Raw genomic sequence first — 20,321 nt, 5'->3', positions numbered from 1 at the left:
GGAGAATTCATCAACTAGTGGAGGAAACAGAGTTGACTCAGTGAGCCAGGAGATTCCGGGCCTCTGAAAGATGTCTGGTTCTTGCTGACTGTGCCTTCACTGACTTTTCTGGAAGCTATCTAGTATCTGTGAACTCTTCATTCCAGAAGACAAATCTTTCCCTTCCCTCTTACACCCGAATCTTTTGATTTCCCTTGGCAGCTGTGGAGCGTCTGGGGCCGGGCGGAAGGCCATGGGGCCACACTCATCATCCCCATTGTGGGGGCCTCTCTGAGTAGACAACGCCTATTAATCAAGAGTTATATTAGAATTGATAGTGGCACCTGGTCCTGATATCACAAATTAGCCAGAGGAATCGGCCACTCTCTGATGGTCAGATTAGCTTCATTGATTGCAGTGTTTCCTGTGTCTGGTTTTGCTTGGAGAACTTCTGCCAGAAAGTGGTAGAGAACGTAAGCTTTTGAAATCGGTGGTTTACGGAGGTTTTGTGCTCAGGGCCAGATTTGCCATCCTCTGTTAATGAGGGAAGAGAGCAACCCAAGAATGATACTTAGGCTGTGTCTGACGAGAAAGGATGCAGATAACTGCAACGATAGAGACTCTTCCCCTTATCCTCTGCCTCTGTGTGAACTCCTAGCTTAGGGGTGGAATTTAAATTCATGTTTTTGGGCATTGGTACTGAACCAACTGATTCTCTGTCAGAAGCCAAAAAACAAAGCAAAACCAAAACACACCATCCAGAAATTGGCTTCTGTGTCTGAGGACAGCTCGGAGGAAGAAAGCTGATCAGGTGGGCTCCTCTGTCAGTCAGGATGAGCTAGACTGTGCTTCAGTAACAAAGATCCCCACATGCCAGTGATGGAAAGCATATAAGGGGTTTATTTCTGCCCTTTGAGAGTTGATCTCTGCTCCACGCTAGCCTCACTTAGGGATGTAGGACCTTAGCATCAGGAGTGTGGTTGGATACTATGGAGGAAAGAGGAATGTGGCAAATTGTCCCTTGGTTCTGATCGCTGGTCTTGGCCACAGCAAGATGCTTGGCTGTGCCTAATTTGTGGGGTATGGGAAATACAGCCCTATCATGTGTATAGACAAAAAAGAAAAAGAACCGAAATATTTGTCAAGAGCCTTACTAAAAGCCAGCCCCCCATATCCATTTCCATCTCAACCTAGGCTAGTATGAGCGTAAGAGGGAAATACCCCCTCGCGCTCCCCCGCGTAGAGAAAGGAGAGCGAAACGCTCCTCGGTTTACCTCTCAGCCAAATAGAAGAGGCAGTATGCTATAGCAAGTTTTAGAATCAGACAGGTGCAAGTTGACTGCCTCCCCGAGATGACTTTGGGCAAGTTACAGAACATCCTCAAGCTTTCCCTGCCTCTTTTGTGGATGGGAGAATAGTAGTACCTGCCTGGCACGTTGTTTTCGCAGCTTGAATGAGATATCACGTGCCAGGGCTTGGTTGGGTCCCTGGCACCTGATTTGTGCTCAGGGATGTTAGAGAGATGAGCCTTGGCTTCTCTTTCTGTAAAAGGGTGAGGGGAGTACCTCCTTCTGGGCCAATTGTCTGCATCCAGCAAGTGATACCTGGGGGTCACTTAGTAGATGGTGCCTGGCTGGTGGCCAGTGCTCAGAAAATGCATCTGAGAAGCTGTTTGGAATTCCTTAAGGGCCTCTGGACAGAAAGAAGGGGAAAGGGGAACATAAGGGGGGTTCAGTTAGATGACAGGAGCAGGAACAGCACCTCACCAGGGGTGACTTCTTGCAAGGTGCCTGGGGAGGTAGGAAAGCCTGGAACCAGGTGTCAGACCTGGCAGTTTCCCCTTCACAGACCAGGATATGATGTCAGCCCTTTGTGTCACCGGCTGCCGTGCTGTGACCGAGTACACACTCCGCTCTCCCTTCTTAGTATCTGTTTCTTCTTTTCTACCCCATTACCTCCTAACTCCTACCACCTCGAGCTTTTGGTGCCTTGTGGCCCTACTTAATGTCCCTCTTTCTGTGTGACTCCTTGCCACCCAATGGGCCACTGGCCAGACTTGAGATGGCTCTTTAGAGGTGACATGGCTATTCCAGATCCATGTAGCTGGGCGGGAGTGGACGGGAAGGGAGCCACATCCTGTGGTACAAAGCCAGGGGTACTGCTTACGGGGGCAGAGTGATGGGGGTCAGAGGGGCTCTGTAGCTTCTTGGAAGTGGGTAGTGGAACTGGGAACCCAGGCCATGAGGGTCTGCAGCCCCATCCCAACTTCACCACCCCCAACTGGGTTACTTGGGCAAGTCACGAATAGTCCATGCCCTCACGTCCAAAATGAGAATTAGAACAATGTCCAACTTACAGAGTGCCCATGAAGAATTTTAAGAGTCAGTTTTCGGTTTTAAGGCCTCCACCACGTAGGAGAAGTGGGTGCTTGACGCTCAGTGGATGGAGCAAAGGGCAAGAAGGAAGCAGCCACTTATGGCTTCTTCTCCAGCCCATTACTCGACCAAATGGAGGCCCTGGGGACGATGACAACTAAACCACGCCCAGGGGATGAGACCCTACTGAACTCATTACTGCTGGAGAGCTAGTGTCTGCACACTTTTTAGGGGTAGATGGAAATATTGAGGCAGGCCAGATGGATGATACTGCTGTGCTCATTCCCGCTGTCGTAGTGGGAAAGCAGCCACAGACAGTACATAAACAAACAGGTGTGGCTGTTTTTCAATAAAACTTTATTTAGAAAAGCAGATGGTGCACAGGATTTGGCCCATGGAGGCCATGGTTGGCCAAGATGCTAGAGTATGAGCCCTGGGGCAGACCGGCTGCCCTGTCAGCTACTGCCAGGCACCAGCCCTGCCTCTGCTGTTCTGTCCCACCATCCTCTTCCCTGGGAACTGTGAACAGGCACATTTAAGAGAACCAAAGGGGAGGTCTTCGCTCAAATTGCTACTCATGGCCATTGTGTTTCTGTAGCAACAGGGGTAGATTTATGGAGCCAATTAGCATTCTCTGTGGCTTTAGAGGTCCCCTCTGGGGCTAGCTTTGAAACAGTGGTTACTCTTTCAGGTAAAGGTATTGGTAATGGGCTCCAAGCAGTGGCAACACGTTTTGGAAATGATGTAGGGGATTAGTTGAACGGTACATTTGCTCTGAGTTCAAAATGGCCAGGGCCTACCTATGCATGGAGAAGCTGAGTTGGGGCCACCTGCCTTCCTGGAAAGATCTATACCTGGCATTGTCTCCAGAATGACTCTTGACCCCTGGGTGACTTAATCAGTTCTGCTCCAGGTACAGAGGCCAAACACCAGAGTAGCACAAGCTTGCATCCCCCTGGGATTCACTGTAAAGATCGTAGTGCAGAGGACGCATTCCCTTTCCAAACAGCTAGGATGTCTCTCCCTCAGAATTAACTCTGGCTCCGTCTCATTTCTCTTATGGGCATAGATCTGTGAGCCTGTCCTAGAGGCAATGGAATGCATGTAATATCCCACCGAATATTTTCTTCCCTTATAATTTTATTATCGCATTTCTAACCCTTAAATAAACCATCACAGCCCTCTCTGCTAGAATTTAAACAGGAAGCTGCAACAAAATGTCCATAATCCAATGGCAGAGACAATCAAGGAAACTTTCTTGAAAGGTGGGTGTGGTTAGTAACAAAGCATCCAGCATCATAGAGCACTTGAGAGTTTTCAAAGCCTTAGTCTTTCGTTGACATGTCTCATATTTCCAGATGGGGAAATTGAGGTCCAGAGAGAAAATTTTACTTTGAAGTTAAGCTCGTAGCAAAAATATGGCATGAAACTGGGGCACAGACCTCCAACCCTCTGTGCCCCAGTCTGCAAGGGCCAACCTACTTAGCTTGACCCCTCCGTGATGTTTCTCTTCTGTGTTCCTCCCCATCTTCTCCAGGATGGCTACTTTTCTCACCGGCCGAAAGAGAAAGTGCGAACAGACAGCAACAATGAGAACTCAGTCCCCAAAGATTTTGAGAATGTGGACAACAGCAACTTCGCACCCAGGACTCAAAAGCAAAAGCACCAGCCTGAGTTGGCAAAGAAGCCCCCAAGTAGACAGAAGGAGCTTTTGAAAAGGAAGCTGGAGCAGGAGGAGAAGGGGAAGGGACATTCGTTCCCAGGCAAAGGCCCCAACGAGGTGCTGCCTCCTGGTGAGAAAGTCGCAGTGAACAGTAGCCGTGGGAAGGATGCCCCAAGACAGCCCCACACCAGGAAAAGCGGGGGTGGCTCCCCCGAGCTCAAGTACGACCAGCCCCCCAAGTGCGACATCTCAGGCAAAGAGGCCATCTCCGCCCTGTCCCGCTCCAAGTCCAAACACTGCCGCCAGGAGATCGGGGAGACCTACTGTCGCCACAAGCTTGGACTGCTGATGCCCAAGAAGGTGACCCGATTCTGCCCCCTGGAAGGTGAGTTCCAGGCCCGGTTCCAATTCTTCCTCCCGCCCAGTCCCATTCTGCTCCCATTCTCAACGTTCCGAGAATGACCACCCTGTTTTCCAACCCCCCGATCAACACACAAGATTTTTTGTTCTCTGGTACTGTCTGAATTCTGAAGTTGTGTGAAAGAAAACCTTTGCAAAATCAAATGACCTTTTGTTCAAGCTTTAACCAGTTGCCTCAATGGCAATGGATAAAATACATGAAATCAGGGCTGATGTGGAATATGAGGTGATTGTATCGATAGGGTTCATTTCTCTCTCAGCAGAATATCGGGATTAAAATTGACACAAATATTATCGTAATTGAATATGATTTGAAGGTTTCTAAATGGTTGCATTGACTTCGGAGGCTCTAAAAAAACAACCTTCCCATTTTTCCTCCATCGAAAATTCCTTCCTCCCTTCCATTTTCCTTCCATCCTCTCTCCTTCCCACCCTCTGTCTCTCCCCACTTCCTCCCTGTGCTGGGGACTCTTCTGTGGGCTGACGGCCAGTGACAAATCACATGTCTTGCTCTGCAACGCAGAGAGAGGTCAGAGCTCTAACAGCAGCGTTTGTAAGCACAGCGGAGGGGCCCTCCGCCGGTGGGGGGGACATTTGCACAGGTGAGGTATTACTCGTGTATTTCTGCGTCTGACGTCATGCCGTTGACTGGATCGCGTGCCTTTCTTTGTGGTGTGTTTTATCAGGCAGTTACCAGGTGCTCGCCCTGCGCCAGGCACTGCGTGAGGCTGTTTGCATTCAGTCAGCTCATCTCCTCCACCGCCCTGTGAGGTTGGCCCTGTCGTCGTGAGCCTAAATTGTTTTTTGTAGGGTTTGTAGTGATTTGTAGGGTTTGGGTCAGGTAGGAAGTGGCTGTGTGTGTAAGAGCTGTGAAAGGATACACAGCAAATGCCTCACGTGTTCCTCTTTGCGCAGGGTGCAGACAACTGCAGCTTTTCACTCGCTCTTCATCTGTATTTTTTGAGTTTTCGGTGGTGAACGTGTATCTGGACTATACTCTCTTTTAAATGGAAAGATATAAAAGGAGAGGGTTCATTTCTCCCTTGCATTTCAACCCTAGTCCAAGCTGTCCATGGGGTTCGCATTTATATTCTTGAAAGGACTTGGCTGATGGAGTAGAGGAATAAGTGAGTGGGGGAAGAAGGTTCTGGAATCTTCTGCTAACCAGCACCTGGCTTGACCGAGGAGTATCAGAGGCCTGTGTTGAATGCCCTTCCATGAAGTAATATTGAGCACTCATTATATGCCAGGGGTCAACACAGTCTTCCTGCAAAGGGCCAGAGAACAAATATTTGAGACTTTGTGGGCCATACATATGGTCTCTATGCCAACCACCCAACACTGCTGTTATAGCACCAAAGGAGCCATGCACAATACGTACCCAGTGCACTTAGTTGTGTTCCAATAAAACTCACTTGACTAAAGCAGGTGGTGGGCATGATTTGACCTGTGGGCCCTAGTTTGCTTACCCCTGCCAGGTACCAATCCTGTGTAGTGGTAAATACAACACAGTGTGCGCCTTACAGCACACCGAATCCTCACACCAGCCCTAGGAGGTCAGTCTGTTACCAGCCCATTGTATCCGTGAGGACTTTGAGGCTGGGAGGTTAAGCACTTGGTTAGAGGTGCGTGGCTGGTGAACAGCAGAGCTGGTATCCCCGGACCTGCATCCCTACCCTTGGCCTTCCCCTCCTCAGGAGGCAGGAGGCTTCCCTTGAGCTCCAACGGTCAGACCTCGGAGAGGTCTTGCAGCCCGTAGGCTGTATTTCTCCATCCTCGGTATCGTTGCAAGGAGAAGGGAGGGGTGGTGGGGAAACAAGAGGGCTGGCGTCACCCGTGGAGGCCAGGGGCTTCCACGCTCCATTTGATCATGCTGAGACCCTCCCGGCGTGGTGGTGCTGTGTGAATTTGCCAGGGCTTTCCCCGAGGACTCGCCGGTGTCAGCCAAGATGGCACGCCCTCCCGGGACCTCTGAGCTGGTTAATAAGATTGGCATTTAAGAGCCATTGCACACCCAGCCCGACAGTGCCTTAATTTGCTGCACGACAGCCTCCCCTTCTGCAATAAATTTACTGTGAATAGACTAATTGCAAAATAACCCTAATTGGGTAGTTATCAATGAACAACTTCCCGTGGAACAAAACGGCTTACAATTAATAGCATTTAAGCCATAAACTATTCTTCTGCAGAAAGCTAAGATGTAATTACACCCCATACGGAGATTGTATTCCCTTTCTGGAAACCATGACACCCGGATTTCCCTCCGCTTAGGAGGGATTTGAGCTTCAGCCCCGTGGTCCTTTTATTTCCTGCTAAATGAGGAGGTGGAGGTGGGGGCGGGGGATGTAACATGTGTGTAGACTCATAGGCGCGCACACAGATGCACACGCTGACGTTTGCCGAGCTGCACGCCACCCGGACATCAGCCAGTATGTTGCCAGAAGTTGGGTAGAATTAGGGGAACGGTTCCTCATGGTGGGCAATCTGAACCATCCAGAGGGAAGGAAATAGAGTTGGAATGTCGACTTTTGTGAAAGGCTCCTGCTCCTCGCACTCCACCCCCACTGCTCCCGTCCCCCCACCTTAGCACCACTCGAGGAAAAGGAAGAGTCTAGAACCCCAGGAATTGGGTTGCTACCTATACAGATGTGCCCTGCCTTTGGGACTTGCCTACTTCACGCCACCTCCTGGAGAAAGCAGCTGGAAGGATGACACATTTTTGCAAGGAAAGGAGGGATCTATACACCCCCCAGTGACAGCCACCAAGAGTGAGGTGCATTGAGGGCACGGAGTGCTCTACCCCTCTGAGCTCCCAAGCCTGGCCTCAGAGAGGCTTATTTCTAATCCCACTATGGCCTCTTATTCCTCATAGGGCCCATTTGCTCACTGCAGCTGCCAGACCACCCCTGACCTCCCCCTTCCTCACCCAGGCAGCCCTGCCCCCACCCCACCCTTCACAATTGCCTGGGTCTCCTGTCCCTTCCTCAGGCTCCAGAATCAGACCTCCCATCACTTCAGCTGGACCTCCTGCTGTTTCATGGAGATGAAACCATGTCAGATGAAAGGCCAAGGGTGACCTGGGCTAGAAAAAAGAGGTTTTCTCCAGCCACTGGGTTTTGAATCCTGGTTGTGACTTTACTAGGTGTGTGACCCTAACCTCCCAGTGCCTCAACTTCCTCATCTGTCAAGTGGACACAGATACTCCTGCCTTTCCTCCTAGGACTGCTGGCTGCAGTGGGAGCATGAGTATCAAATGCTTGGAGCAGAGGGGAGGTAGAATGAAGCGATGTTTGGCTGTCGGCAGCGGTAGTGCTATAAGCCAAGGGGCATTGAGAATAGTGAGTGGAAGGCCTCCTCGATGGTGACTTCCTGCTGCCTGGCCGCATCTCTCGCTCCGTTCTTCAGATGTGGCCCCCACGGGCTCAGGCATTCTCTCACTCTCTGTTTAGCGCCCCCACTGTTGCCTGCACCCCCCCACTGCACCCCACCTTGTCTGGCTGCCACCTCTCCCTGCTCTAGATCTCAGCCTAAATGCCACCTCCTCCGGGAAGTCTGCCTGGCCCACATCTCCCACAGAAGCCCTGGCCACGGGGATCACGTTGACCCTGGTGAAGGGCAGAGGTAGCTCTCCTGATGGATGCCTTCCTTCATAAAGACCGTTCGGCCTGTAATAGGCATTCTGGTGCCAGGTGCTAGTGACACAACTTTTAATGCCTCGTTATAATGGGAACAATTATATGTCCGGAAGCTCCGTCTGGCCTCCCTCCATCTTGAGTGAAACTATCCTGAGAAATACCCCCTGGGGCCCCCCATCCCTCCTGCAGTTCACCCTCACCCTCTGCTGTGTCAGGTGGGGCCAGTGGACTCATGCTTCCAGTGGCCTGTGCTCTGCAGCATGCGTGGTCAGGTGAGGAACGAGCGGCAGGGGACAAACGTGAGAAAGTTCCAGAGACAGCGGTCGGCTAGGAGGTGGGGTGGGCTGTGGCCTGACCGGGACCGGGGCCTGAGCAGCTGGGGGACGCGGCGGTTCTCCGATGGCTGGTAGGCAAGCCGTCCAGCCGCGGGGCTGCAAGCCTTTGCTCATGACTGAGGGGAAGCCACCTCAAGTATTAGGGCTGAAGATGGACAGAGGGGGTTTCCGACAGAAGGGCAACCATTCATGACATGACAACAGTCTTTACCCATGAGCCTTTGCAGGAGTCCAGAGGCTCTGGGCACATGGGCTCCTGGCCGGAGGTCACTGGCTGCCCGCTTCAGAGAGAGTGGCAGACAGCACTACCAGCTGGGGACGGGGTGTCTCCCAACCATCCCCGCACCCTGGGGGTGGTGGGGTGACTCCACAGCATGAGTAGCTGGCTTCTAGAAGGCATGGCTGGAGGTCCAGCACAGAGGGACTATGCAGGCGTGGATGTCAGATCGGCCAGTCTGAGTGCCCTGGGATGTGTGCCTCAGTTTCCCCCCCCCCAGTCAGCTGGAGACCCTGACTCCTCCCGGGCTCTTTGCTGTATTCCTTCTGATGGGGAAATGAGGGAGCAGCCGTGGAAAGCTAAAAAGCACCCCACTAATGGGGGCGGTGTGGGGAAGCCAAATTGATCCAGGTGCAGCTGCCTGAGTGGCCAGGGCTGACTCGCTTTCCAAAAGGCCAGGTTTGCAGAGGACCCCATCAGACCCTTCCTGCTGAGGAAGGCACAGAGGCCAGTAGAGAGGAGGGATTTCAGCAGTGGTTCGCGGGGATGGGGCAAACCTGGTCCCAAAAGTGTTTTTTGGGCTTCTCGGGGAGGGGAAGGGACAGACCCCCCCCAGTAGGCAGTGTCCAAAGCTAGGGCTCTGCACATGTTTTCTGTAAAGGGCCGGAGAGTAAATAGGAGGCTTTGCAGGCCGTGTGGTCTTTGTCGAAACTACTCGACGCTGCCTGAGAGCGTCGATATAAGAATAAATGACCAGCATGGCGGTGTTGCAGTACGACTTTGGTTAGGGTCACCACAGTGTGAAGCGCACATGATTCTCATGTGTCCTAAAATGTTACCCTTTTGATTTTCTTCCAACTGTTTACAAATGTAACAACTCTTCTTAGCTTGAAGGCCACACCAAAATAGGCAGTCAGGGGCTGTAGGTGGCCGACCTTTGTTCTGGGACCGGACGATTTAGCAGTGAGCAAACACAGAGAATGTCTTGTTCCTGTGTAGCTTGGGGCTCCGAGTCCCTTGACATAGGATGGACGGTGATTCTGGGACGTGTGCACTGGGATGGCTGCACCTTCATGGAGCTTCTGCCCTCATAGAGGCCAGAGATGACAAGTGAGCCAGTAGGTCTGGAGCCCACTGTCTGGTGTGCTAAGAGCTATGAAAACAAGGCAGAGCAAGAGGACAGGGGAGGGGACAGTTTCATTAGGTGACCACAGAGGCCTCTCTGAGAAGCAAGGGATGGCAGTAGCACAGGAAGAGGAGCGGTCCCAGCAAAGGGCCTGGCATGTTCCAGAAGCAGCCAGGTCAGTGTGGCTAGAGCAGGGAGTGCGGTAAGAGCAGAGGGAGAAGGGGTCAGACCCAGGGGTGTTCACATTCTGTTTTCAGTGATATGGGAGCCACTGGAGGGACTGAACAGTTCTTTTTTAAAAAAATTTTTTTGAAGATTTTATTTATTTGAGAGAGAGGGCATTAAAGCGAGAGAGCACAAGCAGGGGGAGGAGCAGAGGGAGAGGGAGAAGCAGACTTCCCCCCTGAGCAGGGAGCCCAATGAGGCACTCGATCCCAGGACCCTGAGGTCATGACCTGAGCCGAAGGCAGATGCTTAACCAACTGAGCCACCCAGGCACCCAGGACTGAACAGTTCTAACATGATCTGATTTCCCTTTTTCTTTTTTCTTTTTTTTTTTTAACTTTTTGCTACTTTAAAAGAGTTTTTATCTTTATTGTGATAAGAACACTTAACATGAGATCTACCCTCTTAACAAATTAAGCATACAACGCAGTATCGCTGTGTATTGGCACAATATTGTACACCGTATTTCTAGAATTTATTAATCTTACTCAGCTGACACTTGACACCCACCGTACCCCATTCCCTGTCCTCCCAAGCACTGACAACCACCATTCTACCTGTTCCTATGAGTTTGATTATTTTAGATGCCTCATATATGTGAAATCATTCCATTTTGGCCACATCTTGGCTATTGTGAATAATGCTGCAATGAGTGTGGGAGTGCTCATATCTCTTTGAGATCCTGGCACCTCACACACATTCAAAGGGCCATTATCCAAAAACAAAACGAAAGACAACAGGTGTCGGCGAGGATGTGGAGAAATTGGGATGTTTGTGCCCTGTTGGGGGGAATGCAGAATGGTGCAGGTACTATGGAAAACCATATGGAGGGTTTTCAAAAAATTAAAAATAGAACTGCCGTGTGATTCAGTAATCTCACTTCCGATCTGATTCGGTTTTAAGGAAGGTGTTGAAACCAGGCAGTTGCGGAGGAGTTCTTACAGGGGTCGCAGAGGGAGGATTGGATAGTAGGCAGAAGCTTTCAGGATGGGCCGGTGGACCAGCTGGTGGTGACCGTCAGTTGGTGTCCTGGCCTCAGAGGTTTCTTCGAGGCCCAGTGACCACTCCAGCCCGATCTTTCAGCAAACATTTATTGAGCTCCCACTGTGTGCCAGGCAGCTGAGGCCAGCAGCCCCTGAAGACTCCCCCATTGAGAGGTGAGTCCCAACAGGCTGGTTCCACTTTGCCTTGTCCTTCTCAAGCACTATGGTGTTCATTCCCCCTCCCAGTCTTGGAATCATAAAGAAAGCCAGCTGCCACCCACAAGGCTTTTTAGAAAGCTAAATATGTAGTTATGGGAAATATCATAAATGCCCCCTTCACCTCCCTCCCACCTCCTTCTCCACCCCTTCTTCTTCCCCCGGGAACATTCTGCCAGCTGCACAGTCCTGCCATTCACTTTAAAACTTGTCATTAGGGTGTGTTTGTTCCCTAACTACCATGCCTGAAGGCAGAGCTGAAAGGTTTAGGTGTGGAAAGAGGCTGCAAACACCAGCCCCTGAAAGAGCATGTTTGAGACGAGAGGACCGTGGTTAGATGAGTATTTTTTTCCCTTCTCGTGTGCTCACAATGACATCTACAGACTAGGGGATGGGGAGCATGTTCATAACCTGCATTTGTGGACCACTGCTTGGAGCAGCTCAGTGGAGAGTCCGGCTGATTGGCTTCCTTCTCGTTGGAGGCTGGAGGGAGCCTGGGGGGAGCAGTGACCGTCCTGAGATTGTGGGCGGCAGGGCAGAGCCTGGATGGCGGGCCAGCGCTGGAGTTCCTAGATGCCCACCCACCCCTTAGCACAGCCCCTCCCTCCCACACGGTGCGTGGAGACGCTGGCGGGCCAGCCTGTTGCCACCAGGACTATTGTGGGCAGTGTGGGATTGCTAAGAATTCAGCTTCCCCTTTTGTTAAGTTGGAGCAGAGTCATGGAGTCTCCTAGCACCCGACACCACACTAGACACACAGGAAGTATCTGTTACTCAGTGTGAGCGAGTGAACCCCTGATACTACATCCTTTGGCTTTCTTGCACCTTGGGGAGAATTGAGGACAACCCCAGGGATGTCCTTGGAAACCCGTCCTGAACGTGAACATCATTCTACCCCTTAGCGTCCTTAAATATATTTCTTTTGATTCAACAAAGCTTTGTCGAGAAGCTGCCCCACACCAGGCATGAGTTCTGGCATACAGTGAACAAGAGACAAGATCCTACCGTAGCTCACAGTCCTGAGTAGGGGGTCAGACAACAAACAGAAAGACGCAGGATAGCAGCCCTGAGCATGGAGAGGGGAGAAAGCAAGGGAGCCGGAAGGGCTGTCTCTAAATGAGCTATAGAAAGCAGTGGGCAACAGGTAGTCGGAAATGGATGTGTTCTCATTGTGGGAGAACATGCAAAGATCATGAGCTACCCCTAGACGGAACGGTTTCTACTTTTCGGATATACTGAGTTCATTCGTTCATTCATTCTTTCATTCATTCAACAGTTACTCATCAAGCATCCAGTGTCTGAGCTGGGCATTAGATTTGGGGGATACATTTGGAAGGAAAAAGAGAATCCCCATCCTCATAGAGCCTGTAGTCTGTTAAAGTTGGGAGGGTAGATCCATGAATCCAGCGATCACAAAAATACAGAATTGCACCAGGGACCACGCCTACCCCAGAGACGCCTGCTGGCTTGTTAGTGAAGGGTGGGAGGAGTTAACTACGGGAAAGGCCAGAGGGAGAACATTCCAGGCCTAGGGTACATTGTGTGCAAAGGCCCTGAGGCAGGAGGAGGTGTAGGGAGGTTGAAGAACTAACAGTACTGCCAGGGGAACTCTGAGGAGGAGCAGCCAGATTTTAATTCCCAAAAAGTCTAGGTGAGATGATTCCTGTCTTTTTGCCTTGAGTGAGAAGAATGGGACAGAGGCGCATCTCTCAGGAGCAAATTGAAGTCACCGGAGAGCCAGGCGAAGATCAGCCCCTAAGACAAGCAAGGTTCTGGAAAGCTAAGAGTGAGGGCAGGTCCCACATCCCTTTCTCCAGAGAACCATGTTCCTTCTGCCTCTGGGGACTGACGCAAGTTCTCAGCCCTGGACTCCCATGGCACTCTCTTGGGGGACCTCGTCTCCTGTGGCACCCTGCTCTCTCCTAACACCCGAGCCACAGAGGGGAATCCTCGTGTCCCCAGCAGTGATAGAGATCCGTGCAGGCCCTGTGCCCGAGGCTGTTTCATGATCACGAGCTCATGCAGGATTAGGGGAAGGATTTGAACCAGACTGGCCTTGAGAGCTTTGAAAGGTGCCCCCCTCTACCAGTGTATCAGCTGTAAAGCCCTCTGACGAGGCACCTGCCCTCTGTCAGCCTCACTCCTTACCTGTACAGTGGGTTGTTAGATGCCCCCCTTGGATTACTGAGTGAAATACTGATTTTCAGAGGAGTTATTCCCTCTCTTCAGCCAGCAGTTACTTACAAATTGGCGGATTATTCGGGTTCTGGAAGCCTCCAGGGTGGATGGGCAGGGTGGATCGGCTTCCACAGCAGGGCAGTTGATGACTTTCCTCAGCCTGGGTATCTTGCCCAGAAACTGCCCCGGGGTGAGGCCGAGATGGCAATTCAGAGGACGGCCTTGGGGAGCCTGTTCCTTCCTTTGGGTGTAGCTGGCTACGCGTCAGCCACCTGGGGTCTGGGAAGCATAGACCTGGTGCAGAAAGAGAGAGCCCATGGCTTTTTGAGCGGCCCGTGGATGAAAGTTGTATCCAGGCTAGTCCCTCCTTTTGACACAGACCAACAACAACCAGCTTGCTTTTTCTCCTGTCTCTGAGTATTTGGCGGTTAAGGGTCAGGGGTTCCTTTAAATATCACTTTCTTCTGGAAATCTTCTGTGATTCCCTCCCCATACTCCACCTCCCCGAGTTTCCATGAGGTGCCCAGACTGTGTACCCCCCAGTCACCTTGCCTGCTCCCCACGGGAACATGGGTCATGTTACACCGGAATCTGCTGTTGTCCCCGCTTTGCCAGGAGGCCAGGTCTCATCTGTGTGTGTCCCGCGCTGGCTCTCCAGCCCTTGCACAGAGCTGGGGCGTGAGAGCTCTCGTGTCTTGGGCATCTCTCCACACCCCTGGAGAAAAGTGTGTTCCCTCTCCCCACTTCATGCATGGGAAGACTGAGGCTTGGAGAGGTCCAGTGGCTTGCCCAGTGTCACGGTAGCAAGCGGCAAACCCTGAACTCCAGTTCACTTCTGCCTGACTTCAAAACCCATGTGTTCGCCTCTCTGCCATGTGGCGCCTTTAGTACCTGTGCTCATCGGAACGTGTCAAGTGACTGATCCAGTTTCTCCAGAGATAAAGGGAAAGGCAGCGGAAATGTTAACACCTTTCTCTCCCTGTTCATTACTCTCCTTCCCTGCAACCAAAAAGAACAGGGCACTGAGGTCTCTGTACAAGAATCTGTCCTTAAATAATAATGCTTAACCTTTACCTGGGGATTGCTAAATGCCAGGGTCTATCCTCAGCGTTTTAGCCACATTAAATCACTTATTCTCATAACAGCTCTGTAGGCCAGGAAACTAACGTGCAGAGAGGGAGGAAACCTGCCTCAAATCACACATTTCCTCAGTGGCAGGGCCAGCCTCTGAGCTCAGAGACTTTTATTTAGTGCCAGGGGCAAAGGCTTAACCACTGTGCTTCGCTGCCCACAGCAGTGGCTGCCCTTTGGCTAAAGGAAGGCTTGAACAGTTCCACTTGGCCCCGAGCTACCTCCGTCTGGTGCATAGAGGTCCACGCAGTCAGGTAATTCACCTGCTTCTGGCGGGGGCTGACCCCATCCAAGACCCTTGGGACTTGCCCGCGAAGCCTTCTGGGGTGAAAAATAGCCAGCACCGGTCACTTGCTATTTCTCTGCCACATTCTGGTTGCCGTGGTATATTTGTGTTAGTGTAAAAATGACAAAGCAATAATTTTTCATTGTATCCTTCAGTCACCCATGAGAGATTGGATTTAGGTCACAATTTATTACCCCGTGGAATTGAATCCAATTTTTAACACCATGTCAGCCATTCTGGTATTAGAGCCTTTTAATGGCTGTGAAATTTATACAATGATAAAGTAATTTAAAACATATGTAGGAAGAGCATCAGGCAAATTGATGTGTATAGAACCCTGTGGTAAAAATTGAATAGGAGATAAACACGGAAATATGGTGATTGATTAGGGAGCAGTGCTTGCTTTGATAAACTCTTAATGGAGAAATTAGTAAACTAATTTATTCTTGGAAATTTTGAGGAGGGTTTATGTTGCCCTAAATCAGAATCAAGGATAAGCCACAAAGCGCAAATTAATAGCTCACCTCCGAGCGTGGTGTGGTTAGATCGAGAAACCTGTCTTGAGGAACTGGGAGGCTGCCAGGAGCCTGTCCTTCGTGGTGTTTCCAGGGACCGGAGGAGTGAAGAATGGTCAGAAGACATGGCAACAGGAGGGAAAACAGAATTTTTTGGGTTTTTTTTTGTTCGTTTAATTTTTTTTTTTTAAGATTTTATTTATCTATTTGACAGAGATGGAGACCGCCAGCGAGAGAGGGAACACAAGCAGGGGAAGTGGGAGAGGAAGAAGCAGGCTCATAGCGGAGGAGCCTGATGTGGGGCTCGATCCCATAACGCCGGGATCACACCCTGAGCCGAAGGCAGACGCCTAACGACTGTGCCACCCAGGCGCCCCTGTTTAATTTTTAAAGCTTGCTCAAATAATGCAGAAAACGTGCTTGTTATAATTTCTTTAATTATTCAAGTGGGACGATACACATTCTCATTATTTCAAAAAACAGAAAACATCGCAGATAAAAGGACAATTGAACTTGACCAGGCCCTCTCTGAGGAGTAACTGCAGGCAGATTTTTGTTTTCGTCGAGATCTTTAAAGATTTATTTATTTATTTATTTATTTAAGAGAGAGGAAGAGGGAACACGAGTGGGGGGAGGGGCAGAGGGAGAGGGAGAAGCAGACTCCCCCCTGAGCAGGGAGCCCGATGAGGCGCTCAATCCCAGGATCCTGGGATCATGACCTGAGCCACCTAGGCGCCCCTCGTTGAGATCTATAAATTCAACAGATGCAGAAGTAGAGTTAGTTTTGTGCTGGGGGGGGTATAAATGATAAGAAACTAATGTGTCGATCTGGAACTTGCAAAAATAAGGAATCTGGTTTGGGCTGGGAAGACTCAAATATTATATGAAACTGATGTGTAGTTCTGGAACTTGTTTACTCTTTTTTTTCTCCAAGATTTATTTATTTGAAAGGGAAAGAGTGCATGTGGGGGAGCAGGGCAGCGGGCAGAGGGAGAGAGAGAGAAAAACTCAAGCAGACTCCACAGGGGCTAGTTCTCGAAAGTTCTCAGTAAGAGTTAGCTCTTCTGTTCTGGATAAATACCCACCCCCCAAAATTGAAAGCAGATCTCAAGGAGATATTTGACCATCCGTGTTCATGGCAGCGTTATTCACAAGAGCCAAAAAGCGGAAGCAGCTCAAGTGTCCGTCGATGGGAGAATAGATAAGCAAATGTGGTCTATCCATACAATGGGATATTCTTCAGCCTTCAAAAGGAGGGGGATTCTGGCTCATGCTATAACATGGATGGACCTGGGGGACATGATGCTGAGTGAAACAGACCAATGACGGAAAGACAAATACTGTATGGTTGCACTTACACGAGGTACCTGCAGCAGTCAGGTGCATAGAGACTAGAATGGTGGTCGCCAGGGGCTGGGGTGAGGGACAGTGGGAAGTTTTTGTGTACTGGGTAGAGTTGGAGGTTTACAAGATAAAAATTCGTAGACATCAGTTGCACACCAGTGTGAATGTGCTTGACACTACTGAACTGTACGCTTAAAAAATGGTTAAGATGGTAAATTTTATGTTAAACCTATTTACCACAACTAAAAAGAAGCTTAGCTCTTCTGCAAACAGGCATTGTATCATGTGAGCCTCACGCTAACCTCACCAAGGTGGGCTTTATTGCCCCATTTTATAGACAAGGATCCTACGTCTGAGTGAGGCTGGGTGATTTGTCCAAGGTCTACACACAGCCAAATTGCAGAGAGAGCACGGAAGGTTAGATTGCCTGCCTGAGTCAGAGTCCCACTGAATGGGGTCTTGAGGCCTGGATAAGGTAGTTCACCTTTATCGTAGGGTAGTTGGGAGCCATTGATGGCCATTGAGCAGGAACAGTGGCATGGTCTGATTTATGCTTTGTAGTAGGGATTAGCAGACTTTCCATAAAAGGCCAGACAGTCGATATCTTGGGCTTTGTAGGGCATATTAGGGTCTCTGTCTTACTTGCTCAGCTCAGTATGTAAACAATATATAGATAAATGTGAATGGCTGTGCCCTAATACGTTATTTACAGACAGGCTGGATTTGACCCAAGGGCCAAAGTTTGCTGACCTCTGTTTCATAGTGAGCTCTCTGGCTGCTGTGGTAGGTTGGGAAGAGAACCGCAGAAGGCAGGATATGTATCTGCCTCTCTGCCCACCACACCCCCATGTCATAACCTGGAAGTGGGTTAAGAGCCTCTTAGGCAGCAAGCCCCCTTGGGTGGCCCATAGGTCCTAAGCCACATGTAGCCTCTGCTTCCCCTACTCAGACTGAAAACTCCCAGGCAGGGGGCCCCTGACAAGGTGACCTGGAGGCCCAGAGAAGCCACAGCAGCCAGGCCAGGCTTGACGGAGCCGTGGTCCAGGCTCCTGACGCTGGATGACAGTGATGATTGTTTCCAGACTTTCGTAGCTTCGCAGCCAGGAACCCAGAGAATCTAGAGGCACGGTTCCACTGCTTTCTCAGCCTAGACCTCAAAGGGCAATTAACCTGGTTATCCAGGCCTCCCTCCCCTTGTTTATTGCTGTGAACACAGGAAATGCACTATTAAGGTGCACAGAATGCTATCAAGGAATTTGACTATAATTTAAAAGGCTCTATGGGGAGGACCCCAGTGGCTGATTAATAATGCATTTGTAGAGCAGTAAAGACTCCAACAGATCAGTGGAGCTCAGCCTCCAGACTTATTTATGCAGCTGGAATCCTATGAGGTTCCTGTCTGGTCAAGGTGGGGGGGTTACACTGGGGCTTTCTGACTCAGACGATCCCTGTGAAATTGAGCATTGCAGAAATCCTACTGCCTAGACGGTGGTCAAGGACACGGTGTTCTAATACTTGGGGTTCTGGAGTTGAATCCTGGTGCTTCCAAGTGCTAGCTATGGAACCTTGGCTGTGCTGTTTAAACCTCCTTGTGCCTCATTCTTCCCATCTGTAAAATGGGGACTAGTGATAGTGTCTATCTGCTAAGTCTTGAGATGCTGCCTAGAAAGCACATAATGTTAAATACCTGGTACATTCAGAGGACATGGTCACTCACTATTAAATGTCATTCAGATTAGTATTCCCTTCAGAGGAGCTCAGGTGACGGGCTGGCTCGGGCTTGTTTTTTTCCCCTGTTTTTACATCTCCCCCAGCAATGAAAATATCACTCACAGTCCCTTTCTCTCTGTCTCCTCCATGACCTTCCTGGCGAGGTTGCTCACATCTCTCATGAGGATGCAGGAATATGTTCTTAGCTCATTTCTCACATCATCTCTGCCTCACCCTGCCCTGCCTGCCAGGTGACTCTGCATCCAGAACATTCTTCATCAGATATACTTTGAACTGTATTGCTCATCTTCTGAAAACCCACCAGAGTCTACCCATTGTACCTGGAGAGACTCGACACCCTTACAGCGTCCTTCAGGGCCCCATGGGAACCAATCCACCTCTCTTTCCAGCCCTGTCTGTCATTCTCACCTGTCTTCCCCACACGGCTCCTTGCGCCAGGGGCCCCCAGCCTCCTGCATGCCTAGAGAAAGCAGGCTTCAGCTTAAGGCTTCCCCACATCTGGTCTCCCTGTCCACACCCTTGTTCTCATGACTCTCCTTGCAAGCTCACGTCCTTCTTTGGAGCTTAAATCCGGTTATGCTTTTTTGAGGGAAACTTCTCTTTTATAGCCTTTATTCCAGTTTGGAAATTTGTGTGGTGGTTTGATCAGCATCTCTTTTCCTAAATAGACCAAAATATCCAGGAAGGGAAGTTCTGTTTTTATTTTTCAGTACTTAGCCCACCTAGCACAAAGTAGATGCCCAGGATGGAGGGATGGATGGATGATGGATGGATGGATGGATGGATCACTGGATGATGGAGGGAGGGAGGGAGGGAGGGAGGAATGGATGGGTGGGTGAATGGGTGGATGGAAGAACAGATGGGCAGATGTATGAATGAATGGATGAAAAGATGAATGAATTAGGTGGACAGATGGACAGACACAGAGATGGATGGATCAGAGAAGTTGAAGTCTGCAGGCAAAATCCAATAAACATGCTTTTGGGATAATCCAGGTAAGAACTTAAGAAAGAGAACAGTTCAGAGATTTGAGAATAATTCGAGGCAAAGCTGGCAGAACTTGGCAGTTGGCTGACTGTAGAGATGAAGGCTGGGGAGGAACCAAAGGAAATGCCTGGATTGTTCGTTAGACTGAGTGGTGTTGGTATAAGCAGTGGGAGTGGTATAAGCAGTGTGGAAAATAGAGCCAATGACCCCTCCCATCTCAGTGTTGTGAGGGTAAATAAGATAATGCAAACTCCTCGGCTATTTTGCAAAAGCTGATGGAGGTGACTGTCCAGTTTTTGAACTGAATTAGAGTCCAGTGTTTTTAAAGCAGAAAGAAACGGGGTGTCTGGGTGGCTCAGGTCATGATCTCAGGGTCCCCACATCATGCTCTCTACTTAGCAGGGAGTCACCTTCTCCCTCTCCCTCTGCCCACTTTTCCCCCTGCTTGTGTACTCGCTCGCTCTCTCTGTCAAATAAATAAATAAAATCTTAAGTAAATAAATGCATACATACAAACAGAGAAACCAGCCGTGCTCACACCCTGAACTGGCAAAGCACACACAGACTAAGAAGAGGAGGGAGAAAGGGGTGGCCGAAGTGTCTCAGCGGTGGGGCACAGTAAGCCGTGAAGGCAAGGAAGGGAGCAGGAGTCTGCTCGTGCAGGGCGTTGTAGGTCATGAAAAGGAATTTGGAATTTTTTTTTGTGGACTCCAGTGGCCTCACAGAATGCATGCCTGATTTCTGCAAGATGGGTCTCCTGGTTTCTCTGAGACGGGTCGATTCGGGTGGGCTGGCAGCCTGCTCGGGAACAACCATGGCCACGCCCATTCACAGGCCACTTGCCAGGCTCAAGGGCAGAGCGTGGTAGTTGCACCAGAGTGGGCTACGTGGCCCCCAAAGCCGAAACTATACAGTCTGTCCCTTTACAGAAAAAAAATTTACCAAGTCCTGTTCTAGGACAAAAGCTCCTGCTCA

At 50.2% G+C, this 20,321-nt stretch overlaps 1 protein-coding gene across 1 annotated transcript in view; it reads left to right on the top strand.

Moving 5' to 3' along the window:
- XYLT1 (xylosyltransferase 1) overlaps positions 1–20,321 on the top strand; it is a 294,365-nt gene that overhangs the window by 164,384 nt on the left and 109,660 nt on the right. The window contains 1 exon segment of the mRNA XM_045776046.2: positions 3,892–4,402. Coding sequence (XP_045632002.1) covers positions 3,892–4,402 — 511 coding nt within the window.

This window comes from Ursus americanus, chromosome 2 (assembly GCF_024610735.1).
Source record: "Ursus americanus isolate L20-20 chromosome 2, mUrsAme1.1.p, whole genome shotgun sequence".
NCBI lineage: Eukaryota > Metazoa > Chordata > Mammalia > Carnivora > Ursidae > Ursus > Ursus americanus.
This window is presented reverse-complemented; position numbering and strand designations above follow the sequence as displayed.